This window comes from Zingiber officinale, chromosome 1B, assembly GCF_018446385.1.
Source record: "Zingiber officinale cultivar Zhangliang chromosome 1B, Zo_v1.1, whole genome shotgun sequence".
NCBI classification, from domain to species: Eukaryota; Viridiplantae; Streptophyta; class Magnoliopsida; order Zingiberales; family Zingiberaceae; genus Zingiber; species Zingiber officinale.
The window spans coordinates 83,631,834-83,651,680 of record NC_055986.1 but is presented as its reverse complement, the minus strand read 5'-3'; the positions used below and the strand labels follow the sequence as shown (position 1 = coordinate 83,651,680).

Genomic DNA, 19,847 nt, shown 5'->3' with positions numbered 1-19,847 from the left:
GGCTATTTATTTATTTTTTACTATGTGGCATCAAAATTAAAGAAAATCGAACCAAAAAAAAAAAAAAAATCAAAAACCCAAATCACCGTTCGAGACGCCGTTAACCTCCTTTCGCTACTCGCTGAATATTTTTATGCGCCACGTGGCATACTGTAAACTCTCAAAAACATTCAATTTAAAAAATATATAATATTTCTATCATTTTAATTTTTATAGGGGCATGCAAAATATAATCACTAAAAGAGAGAGGATTAAGCAATAACCACGAATATTACTGGTTAACGATGAGTACACGGTGCGATATTTAGCTAGTTCATAATTAGTTGTACTGGAAAAGACCGGGCCGGACAGCCGAGAACTTCGCCGGCGGCGGCACAAGCTTGAGTCGCCAGGAGTGATAAGGCAGGTCGCCGTCGACGTCCTCCACGCTCGCCGTCGACGTCGGAGCATAGCAATTACCACCCCATGGCGAGTACTGCTGCGGCGTCTGTCGGTAGTATCCGTATCCCAACGCCTGCTCAGTCGCCGCCGACGACGATGATGGCAGGCACAGCGACGTCGACGGGGCAGTCGCTGCCGCCGCCGCCCGCCTTTCCTCCTTCTTGTACCGGATCCCGCAAGCATTACACAGCGACTGCGTTAAATAATTTAACTAATTCTGTCATTTAAATTGTTGGAAATATTTCACTTTACCCCCAACGTTTATATTATTTAGGTCACGATAATAAATTTCCAGTTGTGAGGGAAATTTTGATAAACATTAGGGAGTGAAATGAAATATAGCCACGCCGTCGACCGACCTTGGGGCCTCGTGGGCCGTTACGCCACAGGGGGGTGGAAGTGGTGTTGCAGTTGGCGCACCTGCGCGCTAGAAGAAACTGGTCGTCTCCTCCTCCCGCGGCCGCCGGCGAAGCATGCTTCTTGGGAATGGCATCCCAACGGAAGCTCGAAGATGAGGCCGCGAAGCTCTTCTTCTCGCCGACGAGGCGAGTAGACGGGGTGCCGAGTGACAAAGTGCAATCCACCACAGTCGTCACCGCCGCCGCCGATGAACTGTTGAACTCGTCAGATTTACTACTCTCCAGCAACACCTCGCCGTCGTCGTCGGCGGCGCCTCTCGACGACGACTTGCTCCCGGACATGGGGAAGAAAATGGAGAAGGAGGGTGTGGGAACGGCGGCGGAGGCGCACGAGCACTGCCGGTGCCCACATTGGTGCAACATGGCCGCATGCACTCACTGCTTACTTGCTAATGCGATCGAGAGCATGCAGCAGTAATAAATAGTACTCCGCTCCTGATCAATCACTAAAGACTTGAAAGAAGGAGAGAGGAAAACAGAATGTGAGCTCGATCTCATAAATTTGTGGGGCTACAGTGCTAACACGCATTGGGATGGAGGAAGACGAGGCCGATCCTGGTCTTTTTTACATTACATGAATGCAGTAGCAGTAGGTGTTTTTTAAATTATATGCGTCGAGACAGCAGCTAGCCCGCGTAAAAGAATTAAGATTACAAATTAAACCCATAACAAGGTGTATATATGTGTGCAACGAAAATAATAACGTGTGGGATCTTGGGAAGTGGCTTGTCGGTTCCCCTTCTCATCGGGTATTGGAGAAGACTAGTCAGTCTGCTGGAGAAGAGTACAGTGGGGGCTGGGCTCCACTCGGTTATCCAACCATGCATGCACCATATATATATATATATATAATGAGATGCGCGAGCGGATCGAATCGTTTCTCCACTCGGCTCGTAGTTGGGGGGTTTTGTGTGCCATCACCATCACAGTGAGTTAGCGAAGGAGAGAGTCTACTGTCCACCTACCTGCTACATCTTAGCTAACACAAGCTCAGCACTAAGTGCAGGAGGCAGTATCATCGCATCGAGGATATATAACAACAAACAAAAACGTGCGACTGTTCTATGAGTGAGTAACAGGATGTATCAAGATCACGACGTGAGGGAGAGAGCAGTTGGATGGGAGGATGGCGCGGGAAACAATGCGGTCAAAAGAGGGGCACGTGACGCCAGGAACAGTCTTCCACATAACATTTCTCTGTAATCTAACGCCGCGCCGGTCCCGATCACGAGGCGGCTGCGCCCGCTACAAAGATTCACTGCGCCTCGCCACGGCACCGGGCAGCGCGCGCAGACCAGGGCGAGTTTAGCGTCCCCGAGGCGATTACAGTGGTAGCAGCCATTTCCAGCTCACGTCGCCGTCCCCATGCCACATCTACATGCACGATACGTATATGTCTCGACACGCGACCTTACTCTACGTAGGATTAGGAAACGCGTCCAGTACGTAGAATATATTTGCAGAATCTATGGCAAAGATGCACCAGAAAGTAAAAGATATAATAATAATAATAATAATATAAAGAGAGAAAGGGCAGGGCAGGGCAGTACAGTACAGATAGCATCGCTTAATTGGGCCCTGTCGTCCTTATAGCAATGACCAGCTAAAAGGTGGGCGAATCGTGAATCCATTAACCTATCGAACGAACCTAGCTAGCTCCTCAGCCTTCTTCGAAACATCTTCTCAATTCGCATCGCATGCACACACTTAGCTAGCCCTATCTTAGCTACCTCCACAGTAAAAGTATGAACCATTGACTGACCCGATACAATATCTGTCGCGAAAAGCGCAGGGGAGGTTCCACGTGGCACGGTGGAAAGTGAGAGGGTTGGATTGGTGGATGGATCTCAGAATGTGTACAGGTGGCGCACGTAGTTATGTACGTAGCTGAGAAAGATTGTCCCAGACGTTGAGATTCGTACCCAGTTTTGTCTGGATCAATTACGAATGATAATATCTTACCTAAAATCTAATCTAAATCTATGCGGAGAGAGAGAGAAGGCATCTTTCGGAAAGCGAAGTCTCCAAAACCGATCAGTTGTGTTTTTGCGACATCGTGTCGTTGGCTCATTGCCTCTGCCCGACAAAATCCTGCGGTGGGAACTAAACCCAAAAGAAAAAGAAGAAAAATAAAAGAGAAAGAAATATAGACGAGAAGAGAGATATATCAAAGTCTGTTTCTCGAGCTCATGTCTTTGTTGACCAGAGAGGGAGGAGGAGCAAGCCCTAGCAGCCTTGTGTCAGTCGAGAGGGCATCAGGCATCCTATTCACAAGTGTGTGGTCAAACAACAGAGAGTTGGAGTCTTATGATTAGATTACTGTCACTGAACTGAACTGCACTGCGATTGGATGACATGACCAATCTGAGGTGGTCCTTCGCTGGCTACTTAATTAACCTTTGTTGTTGCTGCTGCTACTTCTGCTCCAGCACCAGCAGAAGCAGCAGCAGCAGCAGCGGCCGCCCATGGCCAATTGGCCATGGCCGTGCGAATATATATGTAGTTATGTTGTGCCCTCGCCGGCTTTTTAGAGCAGGGCAGCGAGGCGCCATGGAGTCGACATTGACTGGCATTTGGCACTGCGCGGATACTGCAGCAAAAAGTCGGGCATCGATCTCCATGCTCTTTTGTTTTAATTGCCATGGCGGGCCATCGCCTTGCTTTCAAAAGTTGTACCCTCATCGCCTCTTCCACCACTCGATCATCCACTGCAAGTACCACAAATGCATAAAATTAACAAGGTAAGACAGAAAAGAACAGTCGGAGTTTTGCCTGCTTCGTTTAATTTTGTTACCTCAAACGCAGAATTTTTTGTTTTTTTAAAAAAAAATCAAAACAGAGCTCATGAATTAACGCATAACAGAGAACCTTTTGATGTAAATTAAATTGTAATTATTCCAACCCCTAGCTAGAATTTAAATTATTTTTCCTATTAAGAAAAACTGGATTATGGTAAGTGGAGAAAAGAGATTTATTGACTCGAGCTTTTGCCACCAAGAATATATGTGCAGAGTGACATTGCAGATGGGAGGGAGCTGAAGAACTGATACTGTAGGAGCGTGACTTGCATGCAAATCAACAAGATATGCATTAGAATTAACTCTTTCACAATTTGAAGTATAAAATTTCTCAAAAGAATTTTTAGGAAAACATAAAAGGTGAATACAATCAAATATATACTCTTATATTACTCCTTGTAATTTACAAGATGCATCAGCTTAAATTTTATAAACTTCATCATACAATGTAATCTTCCTTGTGACATTGGCATAAAATTCTTAGCTAACTTAAATAAAATGATAGGTAAAAGAATCTAATTAATAGGTTAATAAGCTTTTGACTTATGCATGATTTTGAAAGACTTCAACTAGTAGACCAGTTTACCAAATTGTTTTAAGTAAATTTGTTAATTAAGTGGGAAAATAGAATCCTATAACTTGGAGATTCACCCACTAGATACCTAAATAGTTTCTTAGACTCTGGTTAATAGCCTTAGCATACCCATCGATTTGTGAGCTCAAAGCAAACGGAAACTTGAGATACGCTCTAAATAACCCCTATAGGTTTGCCAAAAAAAAGAAAAAACTAGAGAAATTTACAACCATATCTAAAACTATAGATATAGGCAACCCATGCAATTGGCAATCTTCATAAAGAATAAATTAACTATCTGTGAAGCATCAATGGTCTTATTACACGAAATCTACCACTACTAAAATAGAATCCTGACTTTGGTTAGTCTGAGGTAAACATAAAACAAAGCTCATGTTAATGTCTTTCCAGAGTTCATAAAGAATTAGTGGTATGTGGAGACTCATTTCTTGCAAGTTGCTTTGGTCGTTTGATTAGTGCAATATACTACGATATAATCCGAGTAACATCTCATCATAGCAAGGGATAGTAAAAGCGATCTAGAACAAGGATGATAGTCTTATCCTTTTCAAAATGTCCAATTAGATCACCCATTTTCTAGACAAGGAAGTCTCTAATTAGTAATGTCCTTGGATTACATAATCATGTACCCTTAAATAGGAAATTGTCAACAAAATGCGGATATTCTTCTTTAAGTTAGTCAAAGTTTACCATTATAGCGTTCATGATGTTTAATGTGGCTACGACATGACTTAGTGCATCAATGAGTTTGCTGTCCACACTAAGTTGTGTTTCAGGACAGAAATGTATTATTAAAGGAAGTTGAACCACCTAACTTAGTGCATCAATGAGTTTGTTATCCACACTAAGATGATGTTTCAGGACAGAAATGTATTATTAAAGGAAGTTAACCCACCTAAAATGTTTAACACTTGGCTGCTTTTAGGATTGAATTAAACTTATTGCCTTGTAGTAAGACTGGAGGACAAATTCATTTGGCAATAGGAAGAAATGTCTAAGGGCCTAAGATCATAATGTAAAACTCTCTGTCATATGTTAAATAACATTGTCCATTTCTAAAAAATATAATTGGAGACTTATTGACTAACATTTTCCCTTATTCTTACCCTAGTCACGTCACAAAAAATTGTTGGACCCCGTGGTAGTTTTGATGTGATCAACCAAGTTAGTTAGGTCCTGCTGTGTTTGATCCCTGTGTCTGAGTGTGCAGGAGCTTAGGAACACAGGAAGTCGAGCGGAAGACGCAGCTAGCGAGAAGGACGGCACGGGAAGGGAGCCGACGGGCTCGGTGTGTCCGAAGGACGAGAGAGCTGCGGAAGAGTACTCCGGTGGGCGTGAAGAGCGTACGCGGCGTTCGAGGGACGTTAAGCCGGGACGGAAGGCTGCTCGAGGAGAAGGCCGGGAATTGGGTTCGGGTGAGCCCTATTCCGGTTGACCGCAATCATCCAAAAGAACGGAGCATCGGAAGCTGAAGAAACCAAGCTGAAAAATGGAGCTGCCAGTTTGGAGGCGCCTCCAGCAGACTTGGAGGCGCCTCCATCATGAAGGCGCCTTCAACCCTGTTGAAGGCGCCTTCAACAGGTCTGTTTTGATCGTGCTGACCGAGCTGGAGGCGCCTTAAACCTTGTTGGAGGCGCCTTGGACCCTCGGGATAGAATTTCCAGGAGTTATAAAAAGGCCCCTGGAGCTAGGAATTCAATAACAACTCAAGCATCCAACTTGTAATCAATTCCTAGCAACTAAGTGAGCGTTCTAAGTGTAAAAAGGCTTCTCCGCCTATAGTAAAGGAGATTCTTCTAGTAGAGCTTTTCATCGCCCTGGATTAACAACCTCCTTGGTTGTAACCAGGTTAAATTCTGTTTCTGTTTTTTTTTCTGTCTCCTTAATTTAGTTGTTATTTTATTGCTGATTTAAATTCTGAGTTGAAATCCGAGGAGGGTATAGTTTGTTTTTGTTTACAGCAATTCACCCCCCTCTTGCCGGTCTCCGCTGCACCAACAAGTGGTATCAGAGCCTGATCGCCTCAGAAGGACTAACCGCCAACTGAAGCACTACGATCAAGATGATGGCCGGAGCGAACATCCATCCCCCGAAGTTCGACGGAGACTTCGCCACTTGGAAGCGCAAAATGGAGGTATTTTTTAAAACGGATTTTGATATTCTTATTACAATGAAATATGGTTTTGCTGCGCCGAAAGACAAAGAAGAAAACACATGGAGCAAGAAGGAGCAAGCCGATTTCGTCGCCAACGGAAAGGCAAAGTTCCACCTGCTCAGTGTGTTGCCGCCGCAGGAGGTAAATCGGATCGGAAGCTACGACTCAGCGAAAGATCTCTGGGAGAAATTCCTGGAGCTTCACGAAGGTACTTCCGAAGCGAAGCTAGCGAAGCTAGCGAAGCGCGACATCCTCCGGAACCAGTTAACGAACCTCCGGATGAACCAAGGCGAGAAGGTAGCGCAACTCCAAGCTAGAATCAAGGAGCTGATAACGCAACTAACGAACCTTGGAGAAGAGGTAACCAACCGGGATTCTATCCGATACACGCTCAATGCCTTCCCGAGAACTCCAGAGTGGGCCTCCTTAGTAGATGCGTACTACATCTCTAAGGACCTCGAGGTAAGTACGTTAGAACAATTATTTTCGACTTTTGAACTTCACGAATCTCGAGTTTCAGAACCCAACGGAGCAGAGAAGACAAGTCAGAACATTGCCTTAAAGGCAAAGATGAACAATTCTGACTCCGAAGCCTCAGTCGACGAATCCGAAGCGGCACTACTGGTAAGACGCTTCAATAAGTTTTTCAGTACTAATAAATTTAAATCGCAGAGGCATCATCAAAAGAAGAGGACGGTTCGTTGCTACAACTACAACGAAGAAGAGCACATCAAGGAGGACTGCCCAAAATTGAAGAGAAAGGAGAAAGAAAAGGAAAAGCCAAAATACAAGAAACCAGAACCCTCCAAGTACAAGAATCTGAAGGCTACTTGGTCAGATTCGTCAACCTCTGAGTCGGACATCGAAGAATTCTCAGGGTTAGCGCTATTGGCGAACCATCAACTGGAAGAAGACTCAAACTCAGAGATGAGCATCGATGAAGAGGGAGGAACATCAGAAAAAGAAAGCAGCAGTGAAGGGGGAGCGTCACCAGACCAGGTAAGTAAGCTACGCAATCTAACCCCAACTCAATCTTTTAAATTTATCAAGTCTCTTTCTAAAGAGTTGGATGAATTAGAAAAAGAGAATGTTGAACTAAAGTTGAACCTAGCAAGAGCATGCCCGTTAGAAATGTATGATCATCTAAAATCATAAAATGAAAATTTGAAATTAGAAATTGAAAAACTGAAATCTGATGCATGCTTAAATCAATTTCCAAATTCAAAATTAAGAATTTATGGTAAATTAAATTGGTATATAAGGAAGCATCAAGGTCAACTTAGAAAAATACCAAGAAACTATGTACCCCCTAGATTTTTGAATAATCCTGTAGGAAGGAACCTCTATTGGGTTTCAAAATCTGTGCTTAATTAATTTTTCAAAAATTAAAAGCTTACAGTAAGAAAATTAAACATTGAAATTCTTTATGGAAACTTTGTCTAAGGAAGTGGTTGTTGCTCCAATAACCAAGAAGGTCCAGTGCCTCGCCACGACCTGGAAGCTAAAATATTGAAAGAAAATGTTTAATTAACTTTCTGAAAAAGCATTATACAAGTATTAAATAATGCTTTGAAAGTTTATCAAATATTTGTTAAAATAAACAAAAATTCCTAAGAAATTTTTTTTCTAACTTATTTTTTGGGTTAGAATTTTTTTTGGAGAATTCTAAAAGTTCATTTCACTTGACTTAGAAATTTTTTTTTTGGGAACCCTTAAACATTTACTTAAGATTTTTTTACTTAGAAAATTCATTTTAACTTAGCAATTTTTTTTCAAAAATTCATTTTTAACTTGGAAAATTTTCAAAAAACTTCAATCTTACTTGAAAATTCTTAAAACCCCATTTTTGCTGTGATCAAAGGGGGAGAGAAAAGTACAAGTTTAGGGGGAGTTAGAAAAATTTACAATTTTCTGTTATTATTTTTATAAAAAGTGTTGCAATTTTACTAATTGCAAAAATTATTCTTAACTTGTTAGTTTAGTAATTTTTTCTTTAAAATTACTGTTTATGTCTATTTTTAACCCTAACTTGAACTTGGGTTGATGCACATCAAAAAAGGGGAGATTGTTGGACCCCATGGTAGTTTTGATGTGATCAACCAAGTTGGTTAAGTCCTGCTATGTTTGATCCCTGTGTCTGAGTGTGCAGGAGCTTAGGAACATAGGAAGTCGAGCGGAAGACGCAGCTAGCGAGAAGGACGGCACGGGAAGGGAGCCGACGGGCTCGGTGCGTCCGAAGGACGAGAGAGCTGCGAAAGAGTACTCCGGTGGACGTGAAGAGTGTACGCGGCGTTCGAGGGACGTTAAGCCGGGACGGAAGGCTGCTCGAGGAGAAGGCCGGGAATTGGGTTCGGGTGAGCCCTATTCTGGTTGGCCGCAATCACCCAAAAGAACGGAGCATCAGAAGCTGAAGAAACCAAGCTGAAAAATGGAGCTGCCAGCTTGGAGGCGCCTCCAGCAGGCTTGGAGGCGCCTCCATCATGAAGGCGCCTTCAACCCTGTTGAAGGCGCCTTCAACAGGTCTATTTTGACCATTTGCGCTGCGAATAAAGTTTTATCCGCTGACCAAGCTGGAGGCGCCTTAAACCTTGTTGGAGGCGCCTTGGACCCTCGGGATAGAATTTCCAAGAGCTATAAAAAGGCCCCTGGAGCTAGGAATTCAATAACAACTCAAGCATCCAACTTGTAATCAATTCCTAGCAACTAAGTGAGCGTTCTAAGTGTAAAAAGGCTTCTCCGCCTACAGTAAAGGAGATTCTACTAGTAGAGCTTTTCATCGCCCTGGATTAACAACCTCCTTGGTTGTAACCAGGTTAAATTCTGTTTCTGTTTCTTTTTCTGTCTCCTTAATTTAGTTGTTATTTTATTGCTGATTTAAATTCTGAGTTGAAATCCGAGGAGGGTATAGTTTGTTTTTGTTTACAACAATTCACCCCCCTCTTGCCGGTCTCCGCTGCACCAACAAAAACCTCAAAATTTAGAGAGGTTATAATGCCTAATGACTGAGGTCTTAATCATCCTTTCCTTAATCTTTTAGACCACCAAAACTCCCCTTTCATTAAGCAAATTGTTAGCCATGATAGTACTAAAGCCTATAGAAGTTAGCAAAGCCATGAAAACTTTGGGCTCTTGAAGGGTATAAAGTTTGGATCCATACTTGATTACTCTAATTTTCTCTAGGTTGTTAAAATATCCTTTGTTGAGATAATAAATCCAAGGAAGAGGATTTAGAGTCATAAAAATGAGCACTTCTTTAAATTGACAAATAATTTTCAATCCTAAGGGTCTCACGACAAGGAGAATGTTGTTTAAATCAATAGGTAGAGGAAAAAATAATATAAAACTTTTTGATAATCTTATTACTAAAGTCAATAGACTTATTTATACAAATTGTCCAACACAATAATGGAAAGATTAAATAAGACATACAATCATAATAATTATAAACATAGTAATATAATAGACATTATTTTTCCTATTTAATTCATGTCGATCTTGATTGTGTCCCAAATATAATAAATCCTAATTGATTGAAATCAATTAGAGATTATTTCCATTATTATCATTACCCCCGACAAACTCAACGGGAGTGTTTGAACGTTAAGTTTGAGTGCTAACTTGGTGAAATGTTATCTAGATAATGACTTAGTAAATATATTAGCAATTTGAGCTTCTGTAGAGATATAAGAAATCGAAAGTTGTCGAGTCGCCACACGCTCGCGAACAAAATGAAAATCAATCTCTACGTGCTTGGTACGATTCATAGAAGATCATGTAGAATAGTGCCTTTGAGATATCGAAGAATTCACTTAACACCTTCCCAATGATGTTCAGTAGGAGCATGCATAAATTGACAGGCACGATTCATAGCGAAAGCAATATCGGGTCGTGTAATTGTGACATATTGTAGAGCACCAACAATACTACGGTAGATCTGGGGTCAGACATCAAAGAAGAGGATGAAGGTGCAGTGAAACCACCCTCAATGATTGGTGTGGAGATAGGACGTGCATCATCCATTTTAGCTCGTTGTAGGAGCCCAGTAATGTATTTGCTATGAGAGAGAAGATAACCTTCAGAATGTAAGAGAAACTCTATACCAAGGAAAAAACGAGCATTGCCAAGATCTCGAATAGGAAACTCTTGACAGAAAAGATATAGTAAAGTAGTAATACCGTTTTGATCACTACCAATTATTAATATATCATCCACATAAATCAGAACAAATATTGAAAATTCCTCATGACATTTATAGAATAGGGAAGAGTCTGTTTTTTAGTCAGAAAATCCTTGAGTATGAAGCTAGATAGATAGACGATGAAACCATGCACGAGGTGTTTGTCGAAGACCATATATAGATTTCTAAAGTTGGCACACATGTGTTGAAAGTCGTGGATGGATAAATCCAGGAGGTTGCTCCATATAAACAGTTTCTTCAAGGTGTCCATGAAGGAAAGCATTGGAAACATCTAATTGGTGTATTGGCCAATTGGAGCTTATAGCTATAGATAGTAGCAATCTGATAGTTGTAATTTTGACGACTGGACTAAAAGTATCATTAAAATCAATACCTGGTTGTTGATTAAAGCCTTTAGCAACAAGGCGAGCTTTGTAACATTTAATAGAACCATCTGCATGATACTTAATTCGGTAAACCCATTTAGAGCCCACAATATTCATAGATGGGGTACGAGGGACTAAGCTCCAGGTTGCATTACGAAGAAGAGCATCAAATTTTATAGCCATCGCAGCACGCCAATTTGGATCTTTGACTGCCTGTGTAAAACTAGAAGGTTCAACAAAATTTGAACAAGCAATAAGAGCATGTGGAAAAGGATAACGAGTGGAAACTGGTTGACATCGTGCATAAATATCGCTTAGAGGAAGTATCCGTCGAGGAATATCATCATCAAAGCTACTCGGAGATAAGTGGTCAGACGGAAGAGAATCAGAACTAAAGAGTGAAACACCACTAACCGTCGAGTCTACAGGAACTTGTGGAGATGGAGCAGGACCCAAGATACCATCCCCCTTGTACTTTCAATATGTCCTGATGAATCAATATGTGGGGCTTCTAGTATGTTGCTTGGTGATATTAGATAGTTGCCTTGATTATCCGAAGGAGGATTTGAGGTAGCAACTACAAACAGAAATAGAGATTCATCAAAAGTAACATGTCGAGAAATATATATCCGATCGGTCGAAATATGGAGACAACGGTACCCATGATGCAAATTACTATAACCAAGGAAAACACATTGTAAAGATCGAGGGTTTAACTTGTGCTTAGAGTAAGGTCGTAGCCAAGGATAACATGCGCAACCAAAGATACGAAAGGAGTAATCTGGAAGACAATTATAAAGTCTTTCCAAGGGACACTTATTTTGAAGTAGTGGAATGGGTAAACGATTGATAAGATAGACTGCGATTTGGACGACATCATCCCAAAATTTAAGAGGAACCGAGACATGATTAAGAAGAGCTAAGGCAGTTTCAACCATATGACAATGTTTTCTCTCGGCGGATCCATTTTGTTCAGGAGTGTGGGGACAAGAGACTCGATGGATGATGTCGAAGTCAGATGACGATGAAGTTCTTGATACTCTCCACCCCAATCAGAATGAAGGGAGAGGATTTTACGATCAAAATAACGCTCAACCTGTTTTTGAAAGCGACAAAAAATATTAAAGAGATCATACTTCATTTTCTTAGAAAAAATCCAAGTAAACTTGTTTAAATTGTCAATAAAAATAACATAATAAAAAAACCTTGATTAGATAGAATAGGAGTAGAACCCCACACATCAAAGTGAATAATTTCTAAAGGAAAACTAGAAGTGCGAGAAGAAGACACAAAAGGTAATTTATGAGATTTTGCTTTCATGCAAGCTTCACACAAATGAGAAGAGGAGGCTAAAGAAATTGGTAAACCATACTGATTAATGATATTCTGAACAACACGTAGAGGGGAATGACCAAGATGTGAGTGCCAAGAGAATTTATCAGTGTGTTCTCCAACAAACGCATTAGTATAGGTGGGCTGAAAATGATAAAGATCGTCTTTAGTATTTCCTTGAAGTAGAATATTTCTTGTTGTGTAATCTTTCACAAGACAATGATGAGGATGAAATTCAAGGAACACATTATTATCAAGAGCAAACTGACGGACGGAAAGTAAATTTTTAGTAATAGAAGGAACATGAAGAGTGTTGCACATGCAAAAGTACGACCGCATGAGTGAAAAGATGTGTTTTCAATGTGAGAAATTTGCAAACCTGAGCCATTACCTATCTGTACCATGTCGGGTCTATCATATAAGGTGAAGCTTCTGTGATAATATTATATTCCGGTGTAACATGATGAGTCGCTCCAGAATCTGGATGTCATCGTGGGTTCTCAAGAGTCGATGAAACTATATTAGAAGAGATAGAATGTGAGAATGCTCCAGAATGAGATGACTGGGTTGTAGAATGCCAAGAAGGTGGTGGTCGATTTAAAGATGCGTGCTCTCCTTGTGAAATAGTTTGTTGTCCCAATGCTATAGGACCACCAGCAAAATTTGAGTCAAATCTTTCAGAATATTGAATACCAATATATCCAATTCTGAGACAAATTTGACATCTTCTCCGACTAAAAGACCGATTAAATCTTCTAGAGCAATGAATACCAGTATGACCAACGATGTGACAAATTTAACATCGGTTTAAACTTTGCTTTTGGCCACCTTGATGTTGTTGAGTATCTGACATCGAAAATAAATAACTCGTCCCTTAATAGTAATAGACTTTACTGGAAGAATTTTCGGTGGCCAGAAATAATCCTTGGCACTGGAACCTTGTTGTCCAACGGGAGCGACAAATTAGAAGCTTGGTGGATGGTGACGACCACTTGTTTTGGGCGGCAGAGTAACTTTTTATCGACGGCGATAAGAAAGTAGAGAGCTTTTCTACGTTGGCTTAGGCAGTAATCGATGGTGAATAGAAGCACTTGCTACGATGGAGATGAACAATAATAGAGAATAGCAAGACTAATTAATAGTTAAAATAACGGCAGGAGAAAATACAGAGAAAGGAGAGAAAAATAAGACTCGAGAGAAGACTTTTTTTTTCACCCTCTCTGTTTTTTTCCTTTGTTTCTCTGTTTTTTTTTTTTGCACGTTTTTTTTTTCTTTTTTTTTTGCTCGTTTTTTTTTCTTCTTTTTTTCTTCTAAAAAACGGAAGAGAAAAACGGACAAGGAGTAAGAAAAAAATACAAAGAGAAAAAATTAAACGAACAAATAATAACTTTGCCTTGCTACGATTAATATTGTCGAAGCTGCTACTGTCAATAAAAAAGAGTTGTTGATGAAAGGAGAAGAAAAGTTGTTATTGCCGAGGTTGCCGCACTGTAGACGATGATATCAAACCTCGATGTAGAAATTCCTGTAGCTATTGTAATAAAAATTCGGAAGAGGAAAATTAAGAAGAAAAGAATCTCGCTCTGATACCATGTTGAAATCAATAGATAGAGGAAAGAAATAATATAAAGCTTTTTTATAATCTTATTACTAAAGTCAATAGGTTTATTTATATAAATTGTCCAACACAATAATGAAAAGATTAAATAAGACATACAATCATAATAATTATAAATATAGTAATATAATAGACATTATTTTTCCTATTTAATTCATGTCGATCTTGATTGTGTGTCAAATATAATAAATCCTAATTGATTGAAATCAATTAGAAATTATTTCCATTATTATCATTAAATGTGATATAGGTGAGTATCATGGGTTTTATTGAAAATTAAGAAGTTATCAAAGTAGACCACTAGAAATTCTCCTACAAAGGGTTTCAATACCTAATTCATCACGCTTATGAAGGTACTAAGAGCACTCAAAAGTCTAAGGGGCAATTATAAAGTCTATCTTGTATCTTGAAGACAGTTTTTCACTTAACGAATCTTGATCTTAATTTGATGATACCCACTATGCAAGTCAATTTCAAGAACCCTGCCATTAAATCTAGGATGTTCAAGCCTGAATATAGAAAATCCATACTTAGCATTGATCTTATTAATGACACAACTACAAATGCTCATTCTCTAAGAGTTGTCTCTTTTTGGTGTTGGCAACACAGGAAAGGTGCAAGGATCTTACTCTCTCTAATGAAGATTTTTTGTAAGTCATTCAATAGTGTGCTTTAGGTGGTTCATGTGATAGTGTGGAAGGTCACACAATAGTGACCTTGAAATGAAATATATAATGTTAGATTGTGCAAATAGGTGGAAGTTCATTTGGTAACTCTTTGGGAGTTATACCCTACAGCTTATTTTTAATCTTCTTAACCTCAAAAGAATGATATGTCAATGAGGTATGGGGTTGATCACAAGAGTCATTCTCTCTAATGTTGTTGTGGTTGTCGTTTATGTGAGAAGATCAAGAGGTTGTTTTAAGGATTGACTTAGCTTGGTTGGTGTTTTGAGTTTTTGGTTCGATCTTGTTGAGATTGGTCGAATTTTTCTATTATAATGATTAAACAAGAGATTGTAAAGCCAAGGTTGACCAAGAATAACATGGGAAACATTCATGGGAAAACATCGTACTATATCCTATCAATGTATGGACCCATCTCAATAGGGACACCTTTATATAACACAAAGTGAGTATTGGGGAAACAATGCTTCCTTTTGGTTGAGCTTAAGTTGTTGTTCTTATGTGTTGACAATATGGCTTAAGTTATCTGTTCCTTTTGATTTATGCATCAACTGTGTAAGCACTTAAATAGTGAACATGGAGCTTGTTGACTATTTGAGATCTAGTTATGGATTTGGCAATCATGGATATTTCAAGTGGTGTTGAAGCTTTGGAGAAACTCGGAAAACTCAGAGGCAAGGAGTTTGGATCCAGTGGTTTGTGTTTTGATCAAAGAGATCATAGTGTTCGATGGCTTGACAAATTGGATTGAGTGGTAATGAAGTTTAGAGCTCAAAGTACTCAAAGACATTAAGCATAGATCGAGGTGCAATCGTGAATTTGTGGAGCTCATTACCTAAGTGTTAGCTTGGATGTTGACTTGGAGAGGAGCTCAACAAACTCAAGAGTTAATACTCAAATCAAGGTATAGTTTGTCAAGATATCAAGATATTCTTCTTTCCTTATTTGGTTTTTATATCCCTTGATTATCTCTCTAATTATTGCTGCAATTAGAGAGATACTGTTGGATCGTTACACACGTGAGAGGGGAGTAAATCACGTGAGTTTAGAAAACTTATCTTTTTCTTTTGAAATCAAAAGAACACAGTGATTAAACACAGAAATAGAAAACAAAAACACAAGTATGAGAACTCGATCAGTTTTACTTGGTTCAGAGTCTTGGAGGACTCATACTCCAAGACCTAGGTCTCGCGGATCTATCGACGGGTAATCCACTAAAGACCTCTTCCGGAACTGTCAGAAGAAGAGATCGAGTACAATAAAAAGAATAGGAAAAGTATAACAAACTACATTTTCCTTTATACAAAACTTAAGTACAAAATGAAACTTCATTACCCAACACTTGTAGTTTTAACGAATCAAGCTCGGTGTTGGACTGTTTCTCAATGACAGTTGGGCGCAGTAGTGTAGTAGCAGAACAGCAGCACGAAGTCAAAATAGTCAAAACGTCGAATGAATACGTAGAATCTTGTAAGAGAGGTGTGTCCAATGCCTTGGTCAAGTAGCCCTTTTAAAGAGAGTTGAAGGCGTCTTCCATAGCACTAAAGGTATCTTCCATAAGCAAACTTTTATCCTGAATAGCTTGCTTCTTATCGTCGACGAAGTCTAATTTTATCTGATCGAAGGTGTCTTCCAAGCTTCCGAAGGCACCTTCCATCACCCAACTCAAGGCGCCTTTCGTCGCATGGAAGGTGCCTCGGGTACTGTTCATCCGATGCAATTTGTGCTCTTTTTGCCCTGTAAAAAGTATTAGTCCAATAAAATAAAGTATACACTATACAAGACAAAGTTAGCACAATAAAAAAATAGTATTAATTAGATTTTATCCTCTTGGCCCGAATCTAGCCATTGTCTCAGTCTAGGTTTTCCAAATGGACCTAAACTGGACCGACGTCTATTGTCCTCTAAAACGGGGTGCGCCCTCACTGAGTCACTAAGTCACTCTCCTTCAGTGACTTACCTTCACTTACCAAATGTCAAGTTACCTCCTCGACGTCTAATCTAATACACCAAGTCTTCCTGCCGAAATCGCACATCCGGACTTTGCCAATCGGGAATAGAACATCTCGAGCTCCTGCTGGACTGGCACATCCAAATTTCAACCCATTAGAAATCGAACATCCTGACCTTCTGCCAGAATCCCACATCTGGACTTCGCCAATCAGGAATTGCACATCCCGACTGGACTTCCTGCCTGGTGTCTGATCCTCTTGATCCATCAAGTTAGTCAACCTACACACTCGGTAACAAAGTTAGATCAACAACATATCTAACTTTAATCCACTTGTCATTCATCAAAACTCAGGTTTGATCATTGGTGTCAATTGCACCAATAATCTCCCTCTTTTTGATGCAATGACAACCTAGGTTAAAGTTAGAAAAATACAAACATAAATAGAAATTGACTTTAAGAGAAATCTAACATGAAACAAGTAAATTTTATTATCTTGATCATTTTAGGATTAAACCCTAACCCTCCCCTTTTGCATTCATAAAAAAAAAACATACATATAACTATACCAAAGTACGAAATGTTGAAATATACAAGTATATCAAGTAATAAATTTGTCAAAGGAAGCATAAAAACTTGTAAGTTTCTTGTAGGAAAAAGTTAATGATAAGAAAAATTTTCAAAGTAATTTGAAAGGAATTGTCAAAACTTACAAATGGTTTTCAAAATTTTAAAAATTAAATTTTTCAAAAACAAAATATTTTGAAAGCTAAATTTTGCAATAATTCTGTAACCTATTTTTCATGAGAAATTTCAAAATACTTATCAAAAGCAAATTTTAAAGTGTGATTTTGCAAAACAACTTTTGAAAAGAGTTTTTCAAATTATTTTTTCAAAATATTTTTAAAGTAATTTTTAAATAGAATAAATTTTCAAAATATTTCAAAAGTGATTTTCAAAGTAATTTTTAAAATAATTTTCAAAGTAATAAAATACTTTTCAAAATATTTTTACAACACATTTTCTACCAAAGAATTTTTTAAAGTATTTTTCAAAATACTTTTCTTTTCACTTTTCAAAATAAACATTTGAAAAAGTATTTTCAAAGCAAGTTTTAAAAGAAAGTTTGCAAAATATTTTTCACAAAGATTAAGTAATTTTTAAAGATTGATTTTCAGTGCAACTTTTGAAAGTAAATTTTCAAAGCAAATTTTGAAATATCTATTTAAAATATTTTTCAAATAAAAAAAATTAATTAAGTTTCAAAATATTTTTTATTTAAACTACCAGTTTACAAAAAGTAACAAGAAGAGGAAAGATTTTGAAATAAGACATTTTGAAAGTAATTTTCAAATATCCTCTCCTGAACCTGCTATTATTTAAAAAATAATATTCATCTAAAAAGTATCCTTAAATGTCTAATTGTTAGTTACTAAACTAACTATCAGAAGATAGTAATGTTCACTTGGTTAGTCAAGTTAAATATTAATGTTCAGTTAGAAATTTGCTAAAAAAGGACTGCTTAACTTGATCAATGTACTGTTGTATTTTTCGTTCAAACTTATATTGATGTATTGATATAAACATCTGAAGTCTAAGCAAAAAGGTCTATGCATCTCACGTCATTCTAAGTTTTTGAATACACAATTAAGGCAGACCTAATATATTTGTGAGATGCTCGTTATCTAGATCTATAGGATCATGTTTTCTTAGGGTTTATCCTAGACTAAGGCTAAAACAAATTTTGAAATACTAGGGAAATGAAAATTTTTAGAAAATATAAATAATGAATTTTCCTAGAATTTACAAATCACATAAAAATTTATTTAATAATAAGAGTCCGAGTCTTTTTAATATCAATTTTGTGAACATTGTTTGATCCCCGGTCATGTGTCGGGAGTAGAGCCGTCAATTTGGGTTGGGCCCGTCGGGTTGGCCCGCCCCGCCAAACAATTTAAGCGGGTTGGGTTGAAATTTTATCAACCCAAGTCCGCCGTGGGCCGACCCGCCTAGGCCCGCGACCCGCGCGGGTCGGCCCGCTTGGGCTTGGGTTGACCCGCGGGTTGAAAAACACATGTAAGATAAGTTTTAGGCCAATTTATTATCTTTCTTTGTTATAATTTTGAAATAAAAATAGTACTTTTCATCCAACATAAGTACTCGTTTGTGTTCATTTATATTTAAAATACATGTTTATGTATACATTTAATTGTAGAAAACTTTTTCAAAGTAAAATATTGAAGATATGAAATATTTTTTAATTCTTTTAGAAATTTTTGATGGGCCCGCGGGTTGGCCCGCCAAACCCGCAACCCGCCTTAGAATGGGTTGGGTTGGAAATTTCCCAACCCGCCAAGTTGGCGGGTTGGCCCGCCCCGCCCCGCCAAATGGTTAACCCGCCACGGGCCGACCCGCCCCGCCACGGGTTGGCCCGTCTGACAGCTCTAGTCGGGAGCAGCCACGGTCCAATATCCATTTAAATTTCTACAAAGAGTAAGAGTAAAAAGTTTAGCTTAAGTGCTAACTTAACTTTGTTTAAGTTGTTTTATTTGAGTTTAATTTTAACTTAAGTTTAAATTTTAATTTGATTTTAATTTTTAAGTTAATTTAAAATTTAGGTTTAATTTTACATTTAGGTTTAATTTTAATTTTTGTTTAATTTAATTTAATTTAATTTAATTTAATTTAATCATCTCACCTAGTCTAAGTTTTCAGACAAAGGTATTCTATCGCTTTGTGAGATGAATTAAGTTTGATTTTTAGGGGTTGGTTTAACTTTGGTTAAATTCAAATTTAGCTTTGGATTAATCAAGTTGGCATTTTTTGAATAAATTTCTAGGCTGTGGTAAGTCACACGGACATCATTAAAGTAACCACGTGCTTCGAGATTTTTCAAATAATCCTGCCCAAAGAACTTAATACAAAATTTTGGTCTAACCAGCTAGGATTAGTAAGGGAAAGATTCAGTTAGTTCCACTAAGACAAATGCACCAGGTTGAAGTCATATCTTCCTAGACATGCATAGACAGAGCTTCCTTAACCTACTATCATTCCAAACTTTTCTAGTACTATTTGTCAAGTTAAATTTTGTCCCTAATTATTCCAGTCCTAATTATCCTTACTGGGTAAGGTTTATGTTTTTGAGATGCCAACTAATTTGGAGCCTCCTCCTGAAATCATAGATTTTCCTTTTAGGTTTTTATTTAGGTTTATAGCTATAGTAAATTTGATTATAGTTTTGTTTGTGGGGTTTGTAATTTTGGTTGGATTTATGTTTTGATTTTGTATA

The 19,847-nt window shown here is 38.6% G+C and overlaps 1 protein-coding gene across 1 annotated transcript; it reads right to left on the bottom strand.

Annotated features, from left to right (window-relative positions):
* Window positions 1-279: 279 nt before the first annotated feature.
* On the bottom strand, window positions 280-1,581 carry LOC121975194 (GATA transcription factor 19-like). Its single transcript, XM_042526716.1, has 2 exons — window positions 801-1,581; window positions 280-634 (listed from the first exon to the last, which is right to left on the bottom strand). The coding sequence occupies exons 1-2, from the start codon at window positions 1,221-1,223 to the stop codon at window positions 320-322; spliced, it is 738 nt and encodes a 245-aa protein (XP_042382650.1). The 5' UTR covers window positions 1,224-1,581; the 3' UTR covers window positions 280-319.
* Between the last annotated feature and the right edge of the window lie 18,266 nt (window positions 1,582-19,847).

Coding starts and splice junctions, on each gene's coding strand:
- LOC121975194 (XM_042526716.1), bottom strand. CDS start 1,223: ATGTTGCACCAATGTGGGCACCGGCAGTGCTCGTGCGCCTCCGCCGCC. Junction 635..800: donor ACGGCCCACGAGGCCCCAAG/GTCGGTCGACGG, acceptor TATTTAACGCAG/TCGCTGTGTAATGCTTGCGG.